Here is a 21,154-nt window from a genome sequence, read left to right on the forward strand (position 1 = left end):
GCCCTGGATTTTGGGTTGATGAGTAGAGATTTTAGTACAATTTCTCTTCCATCCTAAAACACTACATAATCAGCATGTCTTTTTAAGCTCCTAGTGTTTACATGTAGTGTAATATGTCTGAACAGAATGGTTTACTTGTCAAAATATTTGGAACAGTGTGTTACAGGTTTTCTGATGCTTAATGTTTTCTTGAACCAGTTTATATCTGCTTTCAACATTTTAGGACAAATTATGTAGATCAAATTTCAGGCACAGAAGTGAAACTTTTTTTAGAAGACGAATCTTTGTCTGGGTAGACTTCTGTAATTTCTAAGATAGCTGTAAACATTGGTGTATGACCTACCCAATTCAATCTTGATTAAAATTAGTGAGAATAATACCAGGATTTGCTTTGATTTGAAGTTCTACAGCACTTCTTAGGAGTTCTGAGGGGAAAAATATTTAGAAAATAACATACAACTGACTATCAGACATATTAGTATTCCCAGATATGCATATTTAAATAAATACATTCAAATATTCTGCTACTATTGTATCACCTGTTATATCTTGAAGACTAGGCAAAGACCTTTTATTTGTGCCAGATGTCATTTAAATCTGTCTTCAGTGGACTGAAAAAGAGAGCTGTGGTTTAACACACGTCTGTGGTTTATATATGCGCATATGCATGCACACATAACAACATTTTCTCCTATTCTTCTCCTCCCTCCCCCCCACCTCATACTGCCTTCATTAAACTAAACCTCACATATTCCTCTATTGAATAAGAATATGTGTAATAAAATATGCATGTGCATCTTGCTCTGTAATGGGATCAGTTCTGATACTGTGACAGCCATGTTGACTTTTGCTGTTCAGGTTTAGAACTGTATCTGGAGTTGCTAAGCAGCTTTGTCCTCTCTTAGTTTTGCTCCCTCATGTAACAAAGGAAGGGGTCAGCGCTTCATAACAAAGGAGTGTATTCAGATTAAGTATCCAAACAGATGACTCCTTATTTAGCCTGATTTGCTGGCTGCTGTAATCTGTTTTGTCCACTGCCTTCAAGCTTACAATTTTTTCCACTCCGATTCACGAAGACCAAGCAAGAGCAATATGAGAGGCTGAACATGGCTGCAGTCTCATAGACTTTAAGCTCGCTTAGATCTTTTTTAAATGACTATACCAGGAGGACTCCGCAGTTGCACAGAAACTAATTTTTCTCCTGTTATTTTCTTCAATTCTACACTAACACCACCGACTGACTCAGGAAGCCACTATGATATTACCTTACTGACACTGCTGGTAGTGGGGTCTTACAGCTTTTGTATTGTTCCTTTGTTAGCCACGTTTACTGGGAAGAGAAGTAGGTTGTATTCCTTTTATTTCTATTCTAAAGCATGTATTTTGTTTTGTGGACGTTGGTAAATATATGCAATGTTTTGATCTGCTGATTTCTGTGATATTATTTTTCTTTAGGGAATTTTTTACACTTGATGAGAATTATTTATATCTAATAGTAAGGTTTTGTGAGTATAATAACTTAAGATTATGTGTAATTCATATGTTAATGAAATTTGACTTTGAATCAAATTGGAAAGAGCTAAGGAATTTTCTTTGTATTCTAATGCTAAGTACAGGGCTGTTTTTGTTTTTTATTCCTGCATTTAGTCTACTATGTAATAATTTCAGAAAAAAAAAATTGAAACTTAAGTGTTTTTATTAGATTGGTGGGACACACAAAGATCAGAATGGGAGGTTTATTCTGTGTGTTTCCTGAAATGCATGACAATCTACTGTGGTCCTGTCAACAATATTAAATCAAAAACATGCTTGGCTTGTTTGGAGTTTGTCTTCTGTTAGCAGAGAAAAAATTGGCAAGCTGCTGCTTTGTCAGCTCAGCCCTTTGTTATGGGATGTCCTTGGATTGGTAATTCTGTGTGGCAGCATTAGCCTTGGTTTTTTTGTGTAATGAGCACTTGAACTTTATGATTCTTTTCTCTTAAATGACTTCTTATTTGAGAAGCTCAAAAACCACATGGTTTGAAATCCTGTTGTTAATAAAAGCATATTTTGTATGTAGTCAGTTTGAGCATTAAAAACCAGACTTTTTTTAACTTTTTTTAGTAATTTCAGTTTAGTGCTGAGCCGAAAATGCTATCCTTTGAACAGACAAAATATTTAACTCTGAGGTTAAGAAAAAAGATTCCAGATTTTAATTGCATTAGAATAATTGTATTTATAGTAAATAGTGTTTCAAAAGTTAAAAAGCTGATCCTAGTAGTTAACCTGCATCTGCATTTTTGTGCAGCCAATACATCATTAAAATTCTTTTAATGAGTTGAGTTTTTAGATCTTTACTGGGCTGAGATCATTTCATACCCGTCCATCTTTATTCAGGATTGCAATAGCTGCTCCAAATTTGAATCCAAAAGTGATCAAACTCTGTAAACCTGGGAGGTTTTCGTGGGGTCACTTTGGTTTTTTTTGAATTCCTGCACACAGCCTGGTTAGCTGACTCTGGAGCTTTAATAGGACAGAAGAGTCCCCTAACTAGTCCTGCACCAGAAGGCTGCTCACACACCCAAAGCATTAGTACCATGGTGTGCTGCTGATTTAGGAGAGGAAGTAGCTCACTAGTTTGCAGGCAGTTGTTAACTGTTTGCAGTGAACTCTGAGCAAACATTCTTAATTTAGTGATTCACAAAAAATGTTAAGGACTGCTTCATGCCTTGTGCTTTACTAAAACAAATTTGGTTTAATTATATAATGTTGATCAGGGTCAGATTCCCACACAATAACTGTGTTGCTGATGTGTTATGCAAATTGCTCCTCATGTATAGATTTTTTGGCAAATATTTAGCTTTTGTGTTTTTAGAGAGGCTCCAACTTCCTTTTTTTAAAAAAAGATGATGGCTTCAGTTGCATGTGTTTGTTAAAGGGAAATCCTCCTTCTGTGGTAGAAAATATTTAGTGGCCAAAAGCATCTTTTTGAAGTAGTTAACTTACATGGTTTATACTAGTCTGTTTAAAGCCAATAAAATAATCTCAAGACTGTATGCTCCATCTTTTGATGAACAGTATTAGACATGTAGTTCACATTGCCTTTAAAAAAAACCTGTCTCATTAAAACACTTCTCTGAGGCAAACCTGGTAATATAGATAAAAGCTTCCCCCTCCCCCACCCTTTCATTTTTCAGTGACTAGAGAGAAAAAAATTGCTGTGACAAACAATTCCACAGTGACTTAATTTTTTTCTTGTCTCTAGTAAATGCCATGTGAATTCTTACTCTTTAACGTGTTAATATACATAACTTTTTAGTGTCCAAACCAAAGTCTACTCAATCTGTACTTACTGTAGAAATATTTTCCTTTTTTTTTCTGACAACGGAAACAATGTTTCCCAAAATTTCAGTTTTTTGTTTTTAAAGGAAAAATTTTTCTTGTGACCATAAACTCAAACCTATTTCAAGGTTGTTTTGTCTCTGGTAAAACTGACTTGTCTTATGATTTAATTTTCTATAAACTATAAATGCCTAGAGCAAATTTCTTTGTGATTCTGTTTTGCAGCTGCAAGTGCCACAGTCATCAGGAATGGAGAATGGCCTTCAAAACCAGCCTGCCAGAATGGCACTTCAGGGTCTGTCCCTTTGAAAGCACTACCAAGACCTAGATTGCACTCGTTGAGGTCAACTCCAAAAGGTATATGAGCCTGTTTGTAGACAGAGGAGGTAAAATCCCATCAGGGGTGCTTCAAGTGTTGTAAGACTTCATAGGAAGGCTGAAACATTCTTTGTATTGCCACAATTGATGGAAGTATTTCAGGGAAATGAAGACGTCTATGCTGTGGTGCAGCTCAGGTTTGCGCGGTACAGGGACTTGCTACATGGCAGGTGTCATTGCGTGGGGTTTGTGTTGTTTTAGAGTTTACTCTTTACCACTGCTGTTAATCTGCAGAACAGACATACCTGAATTTATCCTGAGTGTATGGTTGTTCTTGTCTTTATGCAGACTCTGTATTATCTTCACCCTTTTCAGGACCGTCAGGGTCTTGGGGGATGGGGATATATTTTTGAATAAGATATTGTTAAAATGTATCTTCTTCTGTAGATCAGTGACACTGTCCCATCCTTCGAAGGGAAGAGTCACAGAAACTTAGATGTTAATGTTGCTTTTTCTTTATATTCTTGGGCTGAATTAGAAGATTTAAAGGAGATGAGGCAATTAATTGTGTTTTATCACCTTGTGCTCAAAGAAACATTCAATGTACTTCCTGACTTTGTATTAAGCATTGTTCAGGTTGCTATTTTGGTTCGAGCTGGGACCTCTTGATTGGCCAACAATGCAACTTCCACTCAGGCCACAAACAGCAGTTGACAAGTCATTCTCTGACCAAAATTAAAGACATAATGGGGAGCAGATAAATAAGCTTTCTGTGTCTCTTTCCTAAGTCCTAGCTGTAATCAGCTTGTTTCTGACCATCTTTGTGGTGAACTCGTTATTGTAATTGGATAAAACCTAATTAAATGCTGTACTCCTGCATTAGACTTAAATTTTAAGCTGGTATCTGACATAATGGAGAATAAATAAGAGATGCCTGCCAAATGTCTCGCTGTAATGACATGCTTTAAAAGAGTAAACAGTGAAAAGAAACAGAATTGGCCACAAATTATAAGTCACTTTGAAGCAAACACAAATCGTATGACTTTCTGACAGGCTGATGCTTTCTGTTGGGGTCCAGCACCTGCAGCCCAGCTATGCATAGCTCATCTCTTCAGTGACCTGGCAGTGTGCCTTGAGCACCTGCAGGAGCAGTGTGGCCAAAGGAAGCTGGCATTCCCCTTCAGATCTGGAACTGGTGTTGTGTTTTGGGATCTTCCCAGACCCAGTGGAGGCTTAAGAAGATGGGTGGGGTCTCTGTCCAGTGAGAAGAGGTTGAGGGAGTTGAGCCTGTGCAGTCAGTAACTTGAAAAGGACAGCTATAAAGGTCATGCTGCCAAACTCTTCTTAGTAGCACCAGATCATGCAGCAATCAGAAATGCTTGCAAATTGTGGCGTGGGAGATGCATCCTTGCCCAGTGCTGCCATAGAACCACCCTTCCTGGAGGTTTGCAGGGCCCATCTAGACAAAAGCATGGTCAGCTGATCTCGTCTTAATCATGACCCTGCTCTGCATGGGAGTGCTGCTCTCTGCCCTCTGGAGGTCTCTTGCAGCCAGTGTTTCCTTAGCTGCATTGTATTTGCTGCTGTTTTGAGACTTCAGTAGCTTGATCTTAGTGCTAAAAGAAAATCCTTACTAATGTTTTCTCCTGCTTAGAAGGCTTTTTAAATTATCTTTTTATTTCTTCCAAGGTGAGTTCTGGCAAAGCAGAGCTAAGTTTTAATACAGCCTAAACATTCTAGGTTTCTCTTTTTGTGTTTGAATAGATTTGTGGATCTTGTACTTAAATGTGAAAATGTAAGATATGTCTTTAATTACTTTAAAATTTTAAATAGTTCTACTTTAAAGTTAATCTAAGCTTTTACTTTTAGGAGTCAAGACCAGGTCTGCTTCGCTGAACCAGTGCACACCAAAATCGTCTGGGCCTCTACACTTAGCAAGGAAAGTTGGTGAGACTAGAGGTAATCAGCTGTTGGGTAGTCAATTTTTCACTTTCTTGGATCTCTCTGGCTTGAGAAGGAGCAGCTATGTTTTATGATTTCAGAATAATTAGGATAGTTGACTCAGTTTCTTTGCAGTTCACCAGACTGGACACTGGCTCTGCAAGGTTCTGTTCCTTACCTGTTTGCTTTAGGGATATTCATTGTCTACTACTGTCTGCTTGAAACTTGCATCCCATAAGGACTAAAAATGCAGCATAATTAATCTCTCTGTTAAATGATGTTCTGTCACCTGCTTATAAGGTTGCATGTTTGCAAGACACCGTGTAGACTGGATTTTGCCAAGTTTGTGTTTAGTTTAAGCAAGATTATTGTGAGAGCATGCTGATCAGCCCTGGCTGCTGAGGGTGTTTACTCCACTTTGTTTCTTTATCAGATTTTTTTTTACCTTTAACTTTGAATTAAAATTAGTTATTTCTCCTGGAGTGAATCAAAAGAACAGACACAAACCTTAGGACAAGGTTTGTAAGACCAAATTTTCAGTTGGGGAGCAAAGCTCTATTTGAAAGGCTGAGGTAGAGGGAAGCAAGTACAGTGGTGGTACAAAGCAACTTTTTTCCTGAGGAAACCTGTGCTATAGGATCCACACTATTCCTAAAGCCTACAGAAAGGTGTTGTCAAAAGACCTTTTATGAACTTCTGCACATGACTTTTGCACTTACACCCAGCAGTCCAAAAGATTGCTTTCATTCAATATCCTTCAAAATAATAAAGTTTACAGGTCAATTTTCATGTAACTTTTAAGTAATACAGTAAGGGTGGGGTAACTTTCTCAGTGCTGTCATTTATATCTAACTTGATTGTTAGCACATTTGAGAATGTTGGTAATTTATTGCTGCTCTATGCAAATAACATAACTGTAGCATAGAGAAGGAAAAAAATGCTATAATACCAGTATAGATGATAGTTTTTCGTTTTCTGTGTCCTCTTTGAATGAGTAAAGTGAAACAGTGCTGCCTGACTTAAATGAAATACAGTAATTGTAATGACACAATTGTAATTGGGAATGCATCCTGCATTTCCCAAACAGTTTCTTATAATGCTAAATCTTGCTGTAGATCATGACATCAGCCATCAGAATAAAGAAGCTGAAATTGCAGAGTTGGAGGAGCTTATGTGGAAAGAATCTTGAATCTTAAAAAAAGGCAGCCCTACTGCCCCTTACTGGCTTGAAGTATAATTTTTTGTTTGTTTGTTTCTTTCCTTTCTGAAGGTACTCCTGGAAGAAATGTACACCAAAGCCTATCTTGTTTGGGTCCTGGTGAGTTTTCTGAGTTCATTTTATATTTTCTGTGGTGCAACTCAAATTAAGTTTATATATTATATTAGTGTGTTGGCTCTTTTCTGGGAAGAACAGATGCATAATGGATAATTCTGTAAACTATCACCAACTCTAATTTCAAGGAATATGGAAAAAAGCCTATTTTCCTGGGTTTTGTCTCCTTCCTGTCTTCTGGCTACCCAGCTTAGGCTATACAGTCTGTTCTGTTCTTCTGTTTCCAGTGAAACCTAAAGAGGTTTAAACAGTATGCAAAAAAAAAAAAAAAAAGGAAATTGAATTTGGATGTATTTTTTACTTTTTAGCCAAAGTAAGTAATGAATGAACTTATGTGTTGCAGCATTAAAAAATACCCCAAAACCAAACAAATACAAGAATCCCACATAACCTTCATTTTCTGGTATGTTCGTTGTAGATCACCTGTCGGTGTGAGCTGCCTTTGTGTATCACTGTAGACTATGTTTGTGTAAGAAGTTGAAGTTATCAGAGCATGTTGACGTGAGTGTCTGCTCATGTGGCAGAGGGAGAAATCGCAGCTGATTAAGTGGCAGATGGCGTTTCAAAATCTGGCAGAGTTTTAAGGACTTCATATTGGGTTTGTTTTTGGTGTTTGCGCCAGTCAGGACACCTGGTGCCAATTTCTGTCTGCCAAGAGACTGAAAAGTCTTCAGATGATGCTTCTACTTGCAGCAGTTTCCAGGTCTTTTCAAGAGAGTTGGCAGTCTAAATTAGTTTCCCGAGAATCAGTGTGTGTTTGTTGAATTAAAAGCTACTTGTAATTAATTACTCATTGAAAAGCCCTTTTTGAAAGATACTGAAGATCACCGGAAAGCCCCGTGTCCCCTGAGTGAATAGCAGATGTCTTTCTGAAAGAGGGGCTGTAACCAAGCAGATGTTGCAAGTTTGAGTCTTGAAATTACTGGACAAATCAGTTCTGACCTGTAACTCTGGAACTGTGGCAGTATTTTTTACATTTCCTGTAGTCATAACATGCATTTAATACTTTTGTCTTTTCCTTTCTTGGATGTCAAATATATTCATATTAATTGTAGCTGAGTACTTCGATATCTTCTGTTAAGAGTCAGGGCTTCTGTCAGACTTTGCCCAAAGTTTGCTCTGTTTGTTGCTTTTAATATTGGACTGAACTAACGTTAGTTTAGGTAAAGCCTGATGTTGAGTTTCAAGAGCTCAAATGCTCAATCCTAGTCTATTGTATAGGCATGTAGGGCATGATTCAGCTAGCAACATTGATCAGTTCAATTGAGGAAACTCCTAATAAGCAATAAAATCCATGTCTGGACTAGAAACTAGAAAAGTAAATTTCTCTTATGCTTGCTTACAGTAGTCTCAAAATATAACTTTATTTCCCTCAAAATTCAGTGTGTACTTTCTGTCTACTTTCCAGAAAGTGTTATCTCCCCTTTTTACTGGTTTAGTAGACTTTTGCTTATGATTCATCTTTTCTGACCTAAAGAAAAGTTGTAGCTACATAACTTTGAAGTGTTGGATTTGAAAAACACAGCCAAACTCCAAATTGACTGTAATATTTAGCAATATTTTAATAAATGCTCTTTACTCATACTTATGCCTATAAAATGGCTATATTTCAGATTGATTTGACAAACCTGAACTGCTTACTGTACTGAGTCAGTTTCCAAAACTGGAGATGTTAGACATTCAACTTAATACATTTCTAAGAGAGAATTAGTATAATATCCCATTTATGAATGCAGAGCTGTCTGGTGGAGTATTTTGCACTTTTAAGAAGCTTTTTTCCATCCTTACAGTTGCAGATATTTCTTACAGAATAAAAATACTGTGTGACTGCTTGGATATTCTGCAGTACAATGTCTTTCTTACATTTTAAGAAAAGACAAATGATCTTTTTTGAAATGAACTGAAATAATGCTGGCCTGTACCATGTAGAATGAGGCCCAGTATCTTTTTTTTTTTTTTCTTTTGGCTTTGATATTACAGTGAAGCTTTGTTCTAATGACTACAGCTAGTATAAAGCTTTTGTTCTTTTATTTCAGTGCTGTAGTTAAGTCTACAGTTTTTAGCCTTATCCAGTCAGAAGTTCCAACCTCACTTCTATTTCCCTCCCATGTGCCCAGGACTAATGTGTTACAGCAGAGCTCTGGTAATTTATTAACTCTTAACTAGGAGTTAAAATATTAATTCTTAATATCAGAATTCTGATGTTAAGGTATAACTGTCTAGCTCAGTTTTTCCTGCTGCCTTTCACATTTCTTCAAGGATGAGAAAATAGCAGGTTTTTCTGGGTACACTTCTGTTCCCTTAATGTTAGTGCTGTTTCTCCATTTTCCATTTATTTACAGCAATGATGCACAGCCAGAATCTGCTTGATGAAGCAAGCCACAACATACTGTTAGTGTGCCTGTAAAACTGGACAGACTTGCCTGTTTTCAGCAGTTTGTTTCTTGTTTGTGTTAAAACATTCACAAGGCTTCTTTTTTTGAATTCTGTATTTTTCATGGGCGGTGTTCAGTGCATTAGATCAATTCTACAAGTTTTATGGTGTATTTCTTCAGCACTGGCTTTAAAGCTTAGGCAAAATTAAGTTCTTGGGAATGTTTTAGTGTACTTCTTAACTTTCTAACTTCAAGTAATGATGTTTATGTGCACTTGGTGTAATGTCTTAATGTAAGTATGGATAAAAGTGTTGCCTCTTATGAGATGGAATTTTCAACTATATGCAAGACTGCCTCTAAAAATGCATAAAGTAAGTGCTGTTTCCTTTTTACTTCAGCTTCCCTGTAGAAAAAGCTGGCTGTGTCTAATGCCTCTGTAGTATATTACAGTGCAGGGTGTGTGGAGGCAGTGGGTATTCACATCTCAGGTCTCTGCTACTGGCCAAACATTAAGTTACAGCACAGTAATCTCTGAACCCATGTAAGTCAAGCAAAAGCAAATATCCTGTTTGGCAGTTCCAAAGGTAAAGCAATCACTTTGGGAATAAAGCATATGAATATTTGGCTTATCCTGGTTTTCCATGACCCTGAAAGGGATCTGTGGTGTATTATGGGTAACAAGTTTGACTTACATGTGCAGCATAAGACCATTGTCAGGATAACAGCAAGGACAACTGATGGATACACCTGTAAAGTGTTATTCCATATGAACAGTGTGATTTATGTTGTATCTTTTAGCACTGGGATAGAGTATGCAGCGTAGAATTGGTTACTAAAGGCTGTAGAAGCCATGACAATCAAAGAAGCTTTATCAAAAAAGGGTACATGCTCCTGCTCCATGCTCATGCTCCATGAGCATACATGCTCATGCTCCATGGTGTTCTGTTTTCTTACTGTCTTAAAGAAAGGATGTTTGTTTTAGTTCAGCCGTTTGTGAGAAAATATAACACTAAGAGAGGGAAGAAATTATGTCAGGGGGCTTATTGCAGCAGTGAGTAATAGTGCTGATCAAGCTCAAATGGAAGAATAATGTATAAATATAACAGTCTAAGAAGTTGTCCCTTGGAACAGGTTGTTAAAGGTGTGGGGTCTGACTCTTCACTCAAACCCTTTTACTGGGATAAGATGCTTTTGCTAACAAAATACTCTGCTTCAGACAAAAGTTGGAGGCATGTTTTAAGGTTCAGTTTACACCCCTTTCTTTCATGCTCTTAGTCATCCCTGTTCAAACTTGAGAAGAAGCAGTTCTTATGTTGTAGATTCTGTGATAGAAAAGGTTACTCTCAAAATACTTGCACTTTCCAGGTCTGAAAAACAAGGATTGATGTTTATCACACTCTGATTGTGCTTTGTCAACAACAAACAAGACTTAATATTTTAAAATCATATGTTATACTGTGTCAAAATGTGTATTTTTCTTAAAAATTGGGAAGAATATTCTGAGATGTGATGCACATTGTTTTGAAAGCCAGATACTTAGGTCTCCTGTTGACTGGCATTCAGCAATGTATGGCAAATTACCCCAACTGATGAGGAATATCTGCTCAAGTAACTCATTAGAGCTTTGTTTCTCCTTTTCTATCTGATCAGAAAATCTTTAGGGGCTTGTTATTGATTGGAGAGTGGTGTGTATTTGCTTGTAAGAGTTTTTGCAAGTGCAGAAGAATCTGTGCAGGCAGTGATGTTGCTTGGAGACTTGAAAAGGCCTTGATATGTATGTGAGCATACATGCCCTGACAGCCAAGAGGTGCAGGTCTTCCACATTGCAGAAATGGGACTTCTGACTAACTCTAGCTGGGAATTTCAATATAGTTGCATTGGATAGACTGGATTCTCAGTCTCTGGTGTTAAAAGCTTCAGCACTTGTAAATAAGTTGGGTTTGTCAGTTTTTCTGTCTCTGTCCCTATCTCCACAAGAGAAGCCAGGAAATCCTGAAGAACTTGGAACAGTTTTGTATGTTTTGGGGTGACCAGATTAGTACAAGATTATATTCTGTATTCATTTAAAACAGTTAATGTTTTACACACTGAAAATTCTGGGAGTTGAACAATGTAGATTAATATTTTCACTTTGTCCCTTGAAAAGCAACGGACATCAGGCTTAAACCTCTTTTTGCAGACATTTTACTGTGGCTGAATGATTTTGTTGCCTTTCTAGCTGCAATAGAAAGCTGGCTATAGTCTTTTTTTAGATATTTTTTCATTCATGTGAACTATGAGGACTATCTGAATGACTCAATTGTCTCGTGATCTAACCTTAGAATACCTTCAGGCTAATGCTCTTATAAACAGACAGCAAAGCTAAGTAGAGTAGCTACTGCATGTGAACTAGCTATGAAGGCTGGCATTTGTTTTGCCATTTCTATATAAATAAATACATAGAATCTAAATGTATGAATTGGAGTTTTGTAATGATTATATTCATTGGGGACATAAGATGATAGTTATTTTGAAGAGTTAAAGGAATGTCTATAAACCTGAAATAATCTTTGAAACACAATAGCTGTTGCCTTCTTGGCCAGATTTTTTTCACTGTTACTAAGTATAGTACAACAACTGGATCTAAGGATTTAATTTCTTGGGTGAGAACCAGAATGATCCAGAAGTCTTCAAAGTGGAATGGCTGGTTTTGATAATCAGAGAATGCCACTCTAAACTCTGAAGTAATCTGTTTTGAGTGGGGTTTTTTGGTTTGATTGTTTATATTTAAACAAATGGTGTTTTTCTGATATAGTGTGTTTGTTACAATAGGGAATAGGATGCAAAAAAGCCAGAGGTACATGACAACAGTATATTAACATATACTAGATTTGGTCCCTTCAGCTCAGTCTATCAGTGTATTTGCATTCATGTTCCTTGTGTTCTTCTCAAACTTGATCTTCTGAAAGTTAGCCATTTGGGAAGTTTGTCTGTTGTTGGGTGCTAATAGCACTGTTCCCTGTGCCTTCAACAGATATTTTTACAAAAAACCAAGGAATTCCAAAACCTCAAGGTTTGCTATGGAGTAACATATGAGCCATCTAATTTAAGTGGTAGTAGCATTGTGTGGGCAGTCTGTCAGATTGATGGACTGAAAATGTTTATGAATGATTATATTTAAAATTCCAGCAATGAGGACTTGGTAGGGATTTTATCAGTTTTGCTATCGTGATGGATGATCATTCATTAAGGCCTTTTGTAGCCCAACCAAAATGGTTTTCACACTACCAGGTCTGTTTCTTCTGTTAATGCTTTTAAGTAAGGACCTGTTTTGTGGATTACAGGTTAGATATTTCAGAGTTCTTTGTTATTATTTAGTTCCAGACTTCTGTGAGAACCTTGCTCTCCAGCTCCACACATCCATACTCCAAACAAGTGGTGATGCAGAAGTATGCAGGCTTTCTACAGCAGGAATGTTTGTAGTTTATTTCTGTGGTATTTATTCTGTTGTGGGGAGGAATGTCTGTGGTTCTCTTCCCTGGTATTTATTTTGATGTTTCACAATAATAAGCCACACAGGAGAGCAGCACAGAGCTTTGGTTTTCTCACACTTGTCTAAATATTGGGTAGGCCAGCCTCTGTGTGAGTGGAGAGGGCCGCTGAAAGGGATATCTACAGACTGCATCAGCTCAGTCCAAGAGATAGAGAAAATTCCCATGTTGGGATCTGGAGTTCGTTGGACCCGGTTAGGGGCTTAAGTGGACATAATACTTGAGAGATCATTGAGCTGTCACAGAAATGTGAAACTCATGGCCTTGTGTCAAAGATGGTTAAACAACTTGTACATCTGCCTTTTTTTCTGCATGTCTGCAGTGAGGGAGGGTGTGCAGAGCCCACACAGGTAGGCAAAAGGCAGTGACTTATCTTGAACGTCCTTTGTGCTGTCCAGATAAACCACTGTCATGTCACAGGGCATATACTTGCCAAATTGACTTTATTTACAATACTGCTCTTTCTTAGAGGCTCTCTGGATATTGTTGTGAGGCCAGGGATGAAATACATGTGCATGGGGAATATAAATCAGTATTGTGTAAATAAATAATTAATTTAGGCTGTGGGTCTAGTTAAAGCATTTTTTTTTTGCTCTGTTGCATGAGGTTTGAACTTACAAGAACTTAAGCATACACCTACCCTGTTTCTGAATGGCAGCAAAGAGGTGGTTGTGAGTCTTTTTCACATCTGGCCAGATCATTGAAGGGCATTTTATTTCAAATTTTAGGGCATTTTACTCTAACATTATTGATATTGTACAGTGTAGTAGAGTAGTAACTCTGTAGGATTTTCCTGACTGAGGAAGTCTTACCAAAATGCCATTTTGAAAGGGACATCCTGAAAATGCACTTCCCTTAAATCAGAAGTTAAAAATGAAATTATTCTTGAAGTGTTTTGTGGCTATTCTCAATTATAAAAGAGTGAAGATAATGTAAATACCACTGTTGCATGTGGGAGACACAGATCAGCCTGATTCCTGTATCAGTTTGCCTGGGAATCCACTGCAGCATCACCTTCAGTTTGACAGGCTGCTGAATTTATAATGATTAAAAGCTTCTGTGTACAGAAAGAAGAAACATAAATTATTTAGGATTTTAGTTCCTGCTCTGAGGAAGGGAGATGTTTCCTTTTTTTTTTTCAGGAGAGGATTTGAGCTTAAAATTAGTCTTGAAGCTGCAGCTTGCATTCATTGTGGCAGCAAGTACTGTTGCCTACAGGACGATTAGCTTTTCAAAGTGGAGCACTGGCTAGAGCAAGCAGATCACAGGAGAGTGGAGTGGGAGCAGTCATTTTCCAGAAATAAAAATGAGGACACAGATGACCCTTTGGCTCTTAGCAGGTTCCTGCTTTTTGCATCTCTCTTTGCATAAGCAATTACCCTTCAGTTCTTCCTGAAGTAAAGCATGCCAGTGAAATCCATCTGCTCTGCACTGCTCTTGCTGTCTTGTGACATGGAGCCAAGTGTCCTTTACTTGGACTTCTTGGATCTAAATATCTAGCTCCTGATTTCAACCTTTATACAGTGAGACACTTAACTGTGTTCCAATGGCATTTTTAGAGATTGTTGGGTGAGGAGAGAGGGGAAGGGACAGCAGAAACGCAGACACTGTGGATTAGGCCTCGTGAGGCTGAATTGAGAGCCTATACATGCCAGTGTGCTTTGCTTCTTTTTTTTCATATTGCTAATGTTCCCAGGAATGGCAGATACACTAAATCTGCTGGGGTTAAAATAGGTGTGGCCCCTCCATCAATCTGATGGTGTCATCAGGTACTGATGCATTTAGCAACCCAGACTGAATTACGTGGTCATAACAGGACAGAGCCCCTTTTTCCATGTTAATCACAAGTTCTGGCTTTGGAGTCAGATGGAAGCCAGCAGTAAGATGCTAGTAAATAAAATCTGTCTTGTCCTTTTGTCCTTTGTATATTGCTTCCTATTTTATTCTGCTCTTTTCTGGTGCTCTTTTCTGTCATCCTTCTCTAACATCAAGAAAGAGAAAGACCTGTCTGTGATCCTCATGTTATGCATGAAATGCAGACAGTGCATGCTCCTGGCGTGCTCTGTTAAAATGCCGTGGATTACGCCCTGGCTTTGTAGTCTGGCAGCACGAGGCCCTAGATGACTATCGTGGGACTGCAGACAGGAGTGGAAGGTGCTGTTTTCCTCAGCCAAGGAAACCATGCTGGCACATGCACGGCCACCACAGTGGAGCTGTGCTGTGGTGTGACACTGAGCTCTAGAAGGATTATTTGAGGAGCCTCTGTGCAAGTTGAGTCTTGCCTGGGAGCTGTTCAGACTGACATGGGCAGTGCTCTTGCTGGCTGCTGTCAGAGCACTCAGAGCACTGGGTACTAGATGGCACTAGATGAGTCATGCATCCATTGCTCTTTATTTGTGCTGTCAGATCTGCTTCTGAATAACACAGACTTGTTTCAAGTTTCTGGGGTTTAATAGAATTAAAACTCTAGAGGCTGGAAAGGCATGTTTGTCAGATTAGAAGGTTTTTTACAAATAATATGATGTATCTGTTTCTTCATGGCCTCTTTTCACCAAACAAAGAGCAGGAAAGAAGAGGCAGTAAAAGTATTATTTGTGTATCTTGGTAGAAGCAGTTTTGGTCTTTCCTGAAAGGATTTTGAGCTTTGGTCTGCTCATATTTTGTATGGTGATTCATTCTTTCTGCAGTTTCCAAACTGGTTCATTACATCGTGTTTTTCCTGTAGAGATTCTTTGTTCTAGCTCCTATTCCTAGGAGGTTTCAGCAGGGTGTTCCATCTTGTCTGGTTTTACAGCCAATGAGGAGTTCTTACCTTTCTCCTAAACACTGATGCAAGGATGGGGAGAAGTGGTGGTGGGTTGTTTTTTGGATGTGTTTTGTTGGTTTGCAGTGGTTTGGGTTTTTTTTTTTTTAGCCTGATTGGATTGTTTTCATCTTTTTGAGACCATCAGATTGGGAAGGTGAGAAAATATTTACTACATAGGGCAGCTTCTCCCTTGGAGGAATGTGGGAACAGGAGGGAAATAAAAGAGAGCTCTTCTGGGGGTGCCCTGGCAAAAGGATAAAATTTGGTGTGGCTGGGTGCTAAATGATGTCTGAAGACTGGCTGTATGCCCAGCAAAAATCTCAAAATGCCTTAATTAAGAAAGGATTTAACAATAACAATCTAATATTTGATGAGATGTGCTAATGAAACTGTGCGTGTGTGAATGCACAAGTCTACTGAACTGTGCTGTAACAAGCCTTCTGGTTTACTGCTCAGTGTGGTTTTCAAGCATCATAATAATGCAGCCCAGAAAGGGGCAATGTCTTTGATAATAGTATTGGATTAGGAAAGAGTCTGGAACTGCAGGCTCTTGGAAAGATAGATGAACACATATTGCTGTGCCAAAGCTCTTCAGACTAGAAGGAATAGATGAGGTTTTATAGCAGTAATGACATGCATGCCCTGCTGTGTGCAGAGGCTGCCCTGGGAACCAAACAAAAAAACCTAATTTACTGTCTTTGTACTTATTTTGAATGGTTTTGTGTGGACTGAAGATGTATTATAGTACTTCAGAGTTGGTGTTTCATCAGTGTGCTGGGAAATAAATATTTTGGTACCTGCTTTGAAAACATGCTGGTGCATTCTCACACAGTCTGCTGTGGAGGTTGCCTTGGTGGGTCTGTCTGGGTGCTGTGCTGCAGCTCTTCTGCTCTACATACAGTGAGCATCTGCTTCACTGTCACTGCACTGGGCTCTGCGTGATCTCAGAGATACCCAGATACAACAGCAACATGCTATTTTTAGTTCTAGCTGATGTGGAAAATAAGCTCTATAAATTTTAAGTGCATCTTGAGCAAGTAAGACATACTATTAAAATATAAAAGTTAGATTTGTAAGGTAGGGATGTAAAGAAAGGACAGGTAAGGCACTGCTGAAATGAGAGCTGTCACTGTGATATTTAATTTGGCTTATACCTGCTTCAGACTAAGCTGAGCTAATTGTTTCTGGAAGTGGAAAAACTGTTCAAAGGTATAGATGTTAGAGAAAATTGGCTGGGGTTTGTTGAAAAGGTAGAAGTGCAGAAGCAATGGAAAAGTACCTAATTTTGTTGTCTCTAAAGAGTGACAAAGTCTGTGGAGGCCAGCTCTTCAAACAACGCCAAAGAAGTGTGAGCTGCCACTGTCTTGTCTCCAGCACTGGCTGAGAGTACTTGGGTGGTCCCTGCTGAAGTGGCTGCCTGGCAAGGCAGCTGCTGACCTCAGGAAAAGTAGTGAAATGTTTCTTTTTGCACAGGATTGTGGCCAGTGCATGTATGTCTAGTCATGGTTGCAGGTAAAAAATGTGACATTTTCTAATATGTAAAACAGTTACTCCTTTATTTTATATATTTTTTTAAATTTAATTTTTGCTAATGGCAGTGGACTTCAACAAAGTATATGCAAAAATTTCAGCTTGTTAAATAGTAAGAGGAAACTCTTTATATGAGCGCTACTCAAGTATGGGAAGTACATCTATTTTGTAAGAATTCCTCCAACACTACTTATTTGCCTCAGTGTTTGGGTGCCTTCAAAACCCAGCTGGCAGAGAACTGCTTTAATGTGAATTAATGCCTGAGTCCTTCTCCTCTGATGCTAAATGGAAGCATCTGCAGTGTTGAGCTGCCAAGCTAAGCAGAATTTCCCTTAAGCAGTTCTCAAATAGTGAATTGTTCTTGGAGAATAGATGTGTCTTTGGATTTGTTAGTACTTTAAATGTGGACATAATATTTGATTGAAAGAAACAATTTTAAAAAGTGCATCCTGAGAAGATTTTTGGAGAGCAAAGCTGAACTATGCCTCCAGGAATATTCAAATAATGTTCCTTACAGTTTCCAAAGAAAAATTACATCGACTGTGACATTGCCGGATGATATATTCAGCTGGTGAGACCACCCACTTCCTCCTCCTCCCTCCTCATCCTCCTCCTCCCATTTCTCCTTTTCCAGTTCCCAGCTCACGGAGTCCCACAGCAGATTGAGCATTGGTACTGTGATGCAATTCAGAGGCTGCTGGTTTTCGAAATCACTAAGTCGGTTTTATTCTGAGGACAAGCTTTGTTTCCAGAACATCTGGTGGGGAGAAGCTGCCAGCAGCATTTACATTGTGGATATCTGCTTTTACTGATTTTTTGCTTGTCTGTGCATAAGGAGTAACAGCAAAGGAATGGAGACCTGATTATTTCTTCAAGCCTGTTTTTTTTAGCAAGAATTGCTCCTTTCTGCCAGTAGTGATTTAAAAACGTAGTATGTGACGGTACATGGAGGCTGTTTCTTGCTTGTTTGTCTTCCAACTGCACTGAAGACATGTTATGGTCCCCGAAATTTTCCTTATCCAACATGCGCATAAGGCTGACAGCAAAGGGATTGCTCCGAAACATCCGTCTGCCTTCTGGCTACAAGAAAAGCACTGTTATATTTCATACAGGTTTGTGTATTTTTAATATGACGATTAGAGCATGCACTGAGTATCTTGTTTACTTTAACAGCATCTTATTTTTAGCAAGTAAGAATTGTACTGGGCATGAAAGTTTTTGAATTTCAGACAGAAGTCTGACTTTCAAGCAAAGTGGTTTCATATTCTAAGCCTCTGCATGTGTGCTGAGCTGCTTGTTTGGAAGATAGTTATTCTGTTTGTGAAATGCAAATTGGGATTTGCTCTTTCCTTGCACAAATCCAAAAATAGTATCAGGAAGTCTGTGCTATTAAATATTAATCTAATAATTTAAATGGTTATCTGCTGGGAGCACTGTCTTTTCTATATCTTATTTGGGTGCAAGAGGGGAAGAAGGGAGGGAAGTGGAATGAATACAGGCTGTCATGGTGTGGCTTTCTGTCTGTGGGAAATATTTGAATACTTACCTGTAGGTAGCTGTTATCACAGTTGTGCTAAATACATCTTACTTGCAAGTGGAACAAAGAAACTTTTGTGCCTCTTCTTTCAAGAGAAACGTAAAAGGTACAACGTTTTGAGACCCTGGAGACAAGTGTGTGTGTTTAATTCAACAAACACAGAGAACACAACAAACAAAAAAGAATTACAAAATTCTCAGCTGCGTCTGACCTGATTTTTATTTGCAATGTCAGGCGAAGCAAATAAAGCAAGTTTATGGAAGGTGGGCTTTATTCCAGGACATACATATGTCATTTTGGGGGTGAGGGGTGGAAGTTGTTTTTTTGTTTCATCTGAGCTGTGTGCCATCTAGAGATACTTGAGAGCATCTTATATAAGTATTTTTCTCCACTGTACTATTTACAGTTTTCTTTCCTTTTACTTAGAGGGAGGAAGCAGCTACATAAGCTACTTTTGCAGAAGTTCTTCAAGAATTTCCTCTCTCACTTGAATACCACCCTTTCTGCTTTTATTTTCTTGGAGTTGAGTGCTACCAGTCAGCTTTCCTTACTGTCCTGTCTTTTCACACGGCAGCTTAAACCATTTGCCTTGTCATTTCTTATCCTTGCCAAAGTAAATCCAGCTTCAAAATTCTTCTGGGATGATAAATGCATTTATGAACATAATACAGGCCAACTGTACAATATAGGCTTCTGTTTGCAGGTTGCTTGTGTTGGCTTTAAACTAGGATTTAAATACCTTGATGCCAAAAACTCTTATGTAAAGGGTGTCTTTGTGTATATGACTATATAAATAATGTGAAATTTCTACATAACACATACTCCAGGACCAAAAATCCTAAAGGAAAAGATAAGGGGAGATAATGTTCAGTCTTCCAGATGTTCATTAAGTGCTACTGAAATTTGTGTAATTTTGGAAAGACAAATGTCAGTGCATGTATTAAGAAAATTTTGCAATTATAAGAATCAGCTTTTGATTTCATTTATTTTGAGTAGATGTGAAAGTAAAGTTTGCCTGAAGGTGTCTGTGAAATACAACATGTAAAATAGATTGCAAGCCCTGTGTTCTAGTTGAGCAGCACTACATTAAATCGGAAGTGCTGAACAGACCTTTTGTGTGTTTTCTCTATGTACAGTATGTACAGACTAGTAGCACAGCACTGAAGCCACAGAGGTTTTTGCCTGCTTTCCCCCTTCTGCTTTGCTGTCCTTGAGTCTTGTAGGAAGTTAGTATGTTAGCAGAAAGACTACCAGTGGTTAGCTGGAGCTGAGTGTACCAAAAAAGTAGGGCACGTGAAAACCAGGTCATAGTCTGTAGTGGAGAATGCAAGTATGTATAGATAATACTGCGGGTTTGGAAACAGCAGAATGCATCAAAGCTTGTTAGTGATTATTTCAGGCTCATAGAACTCAGCAACAGTACATGGGGCAATGATTGTGTATATCACAAGCCTAAAAGGTTATTTTCTGTTGTTGTTAAATGCCAGGAGGAGCCATATTTAGTTTTGCAGCACCAATATGACTGTCTTTTCTTGTAGTGGTTTAATTTGATTAAAATGATGTGTGGCTTCTTTCCAAGGTCACATGAGCAGTAGGCGCACTAAGCAGTAGAGAGTGTGTCAATAAATAAGGGAAGGGGTAACTGCCAGATGGAATTTCAGAGTCCATCTAGGAATGTGAATATGTATGAGTGTTATGTAAACAGTGCTGAGTTCCAGTTTTGATGTAGATTGCACTTCTAAGAAGCTTTATCATGAATTTCATTCTTTGCTCTCTTTGACCATAGCATAGATCTTGACTGCCTTTATTACTATAGACCACCCTTAAGATACTTACAGCAATTGTTGAAGTGTAGAATTTTGAAGTAATCTAGAGCACAGGTTAGGTTGGATTCTTCTGTTGTCATATTGTGCTTGACAATTGCAGTGCAGTGACTTGGTGAGATTAGGATGTAAGCACTTTTGGGAGGAAGAGGATGGAACTTGTTCTTGGGTTTTCCGTATGACCTGAGGGTAGTTTGCAGCAGCCTGATGAAGTTTCTTCACATGGAGCAATGGGGGACACGGAGTTGTTTACACAGGTGTTGGGTTATTCTACGTTAGTCATTGCACTTTAGCATTAAATGGATCCTTGGCCTGGATATCTTTGCACTACTTGTATTGTCATTCATGTGGAGGTGTCCGAGTACCTAGAGTAATTCAGATATGTTGCAGCATAACCATGCAGTCTGTTCAGGGGAAGCCAGATAAAATCAGATGTTTTTCCCATAGGAAGGGAATAAGTCCAGGTGAAATTTAATGTAATATTTAACATGTTTTTAAGGTGTTTCAGCTTGTTGCCTTGTGTCTGACTTCCATGACTGTGCTTTGCACTGCTTCAAGGTCAAGATATCCAGAATTTTCTTCTCTTTCCTTAAATGCAGGCGGACATCAAAGTATCATTTTTCTCAGCAACTGGAAGTAT

General features: G+C 38.4%; 1 protein-coding gene across 6 annotated transcripts in view; it reads left to right on the plus strand.

The window, feature by feature from the left end:
• MTUS1 (microtubule associated scaffold protein 1) overlaps window positions 1–21,154 on the plus strand; it is a 116,776-nt gene that overhangs the window by 49,734 nt on the left and 45,888 nt on the right. For 4 of the 6 annotated variants that reach the window (XM_074541438.1, XM_074541437.1, XM_074541439.1 and 1 more), the window contains exons 5-7: window positions 3,547–3,678; window positions 5,509–5,598; window positions 6,851–6,898. In XM_074541438.1, coding sequence (XP_074397539.1) covers window positions 3,547–3,678; window positions 5,509–5,598; window positions 6,851–6,898 — 270 coding nt within the window. Of the gene's footprint in view, window positions 1–862; window positions 1,343–3,546; window positions 3,679–5,508; window positions 5,599–6,850; window positions 6,899–17,596; window positions 18,267–21,154 lie in introns of those variants that run through there. The other 2 variants (XM_014264868.3, XM_005483877.4) reach the window with 2 other exon arrangements.

The sequence above is a fragment of the Zonotrichia albicollis genome, chromosome 5 (genome assembly GCF_047830755.1).
Source record: "Zonotrichia albicollis isolate bZonAlb1 chromosome 5, bZonAlb1.hap1, whole genome shotgun sequence".
Classification (NCBI taxonomy): domain Eukaryota; kingdom Metazoa; phylum Chordata; class Aves; order Passeriformes; family Passerellidae; genus Zonotrichia; species Zonotrichia albicollis.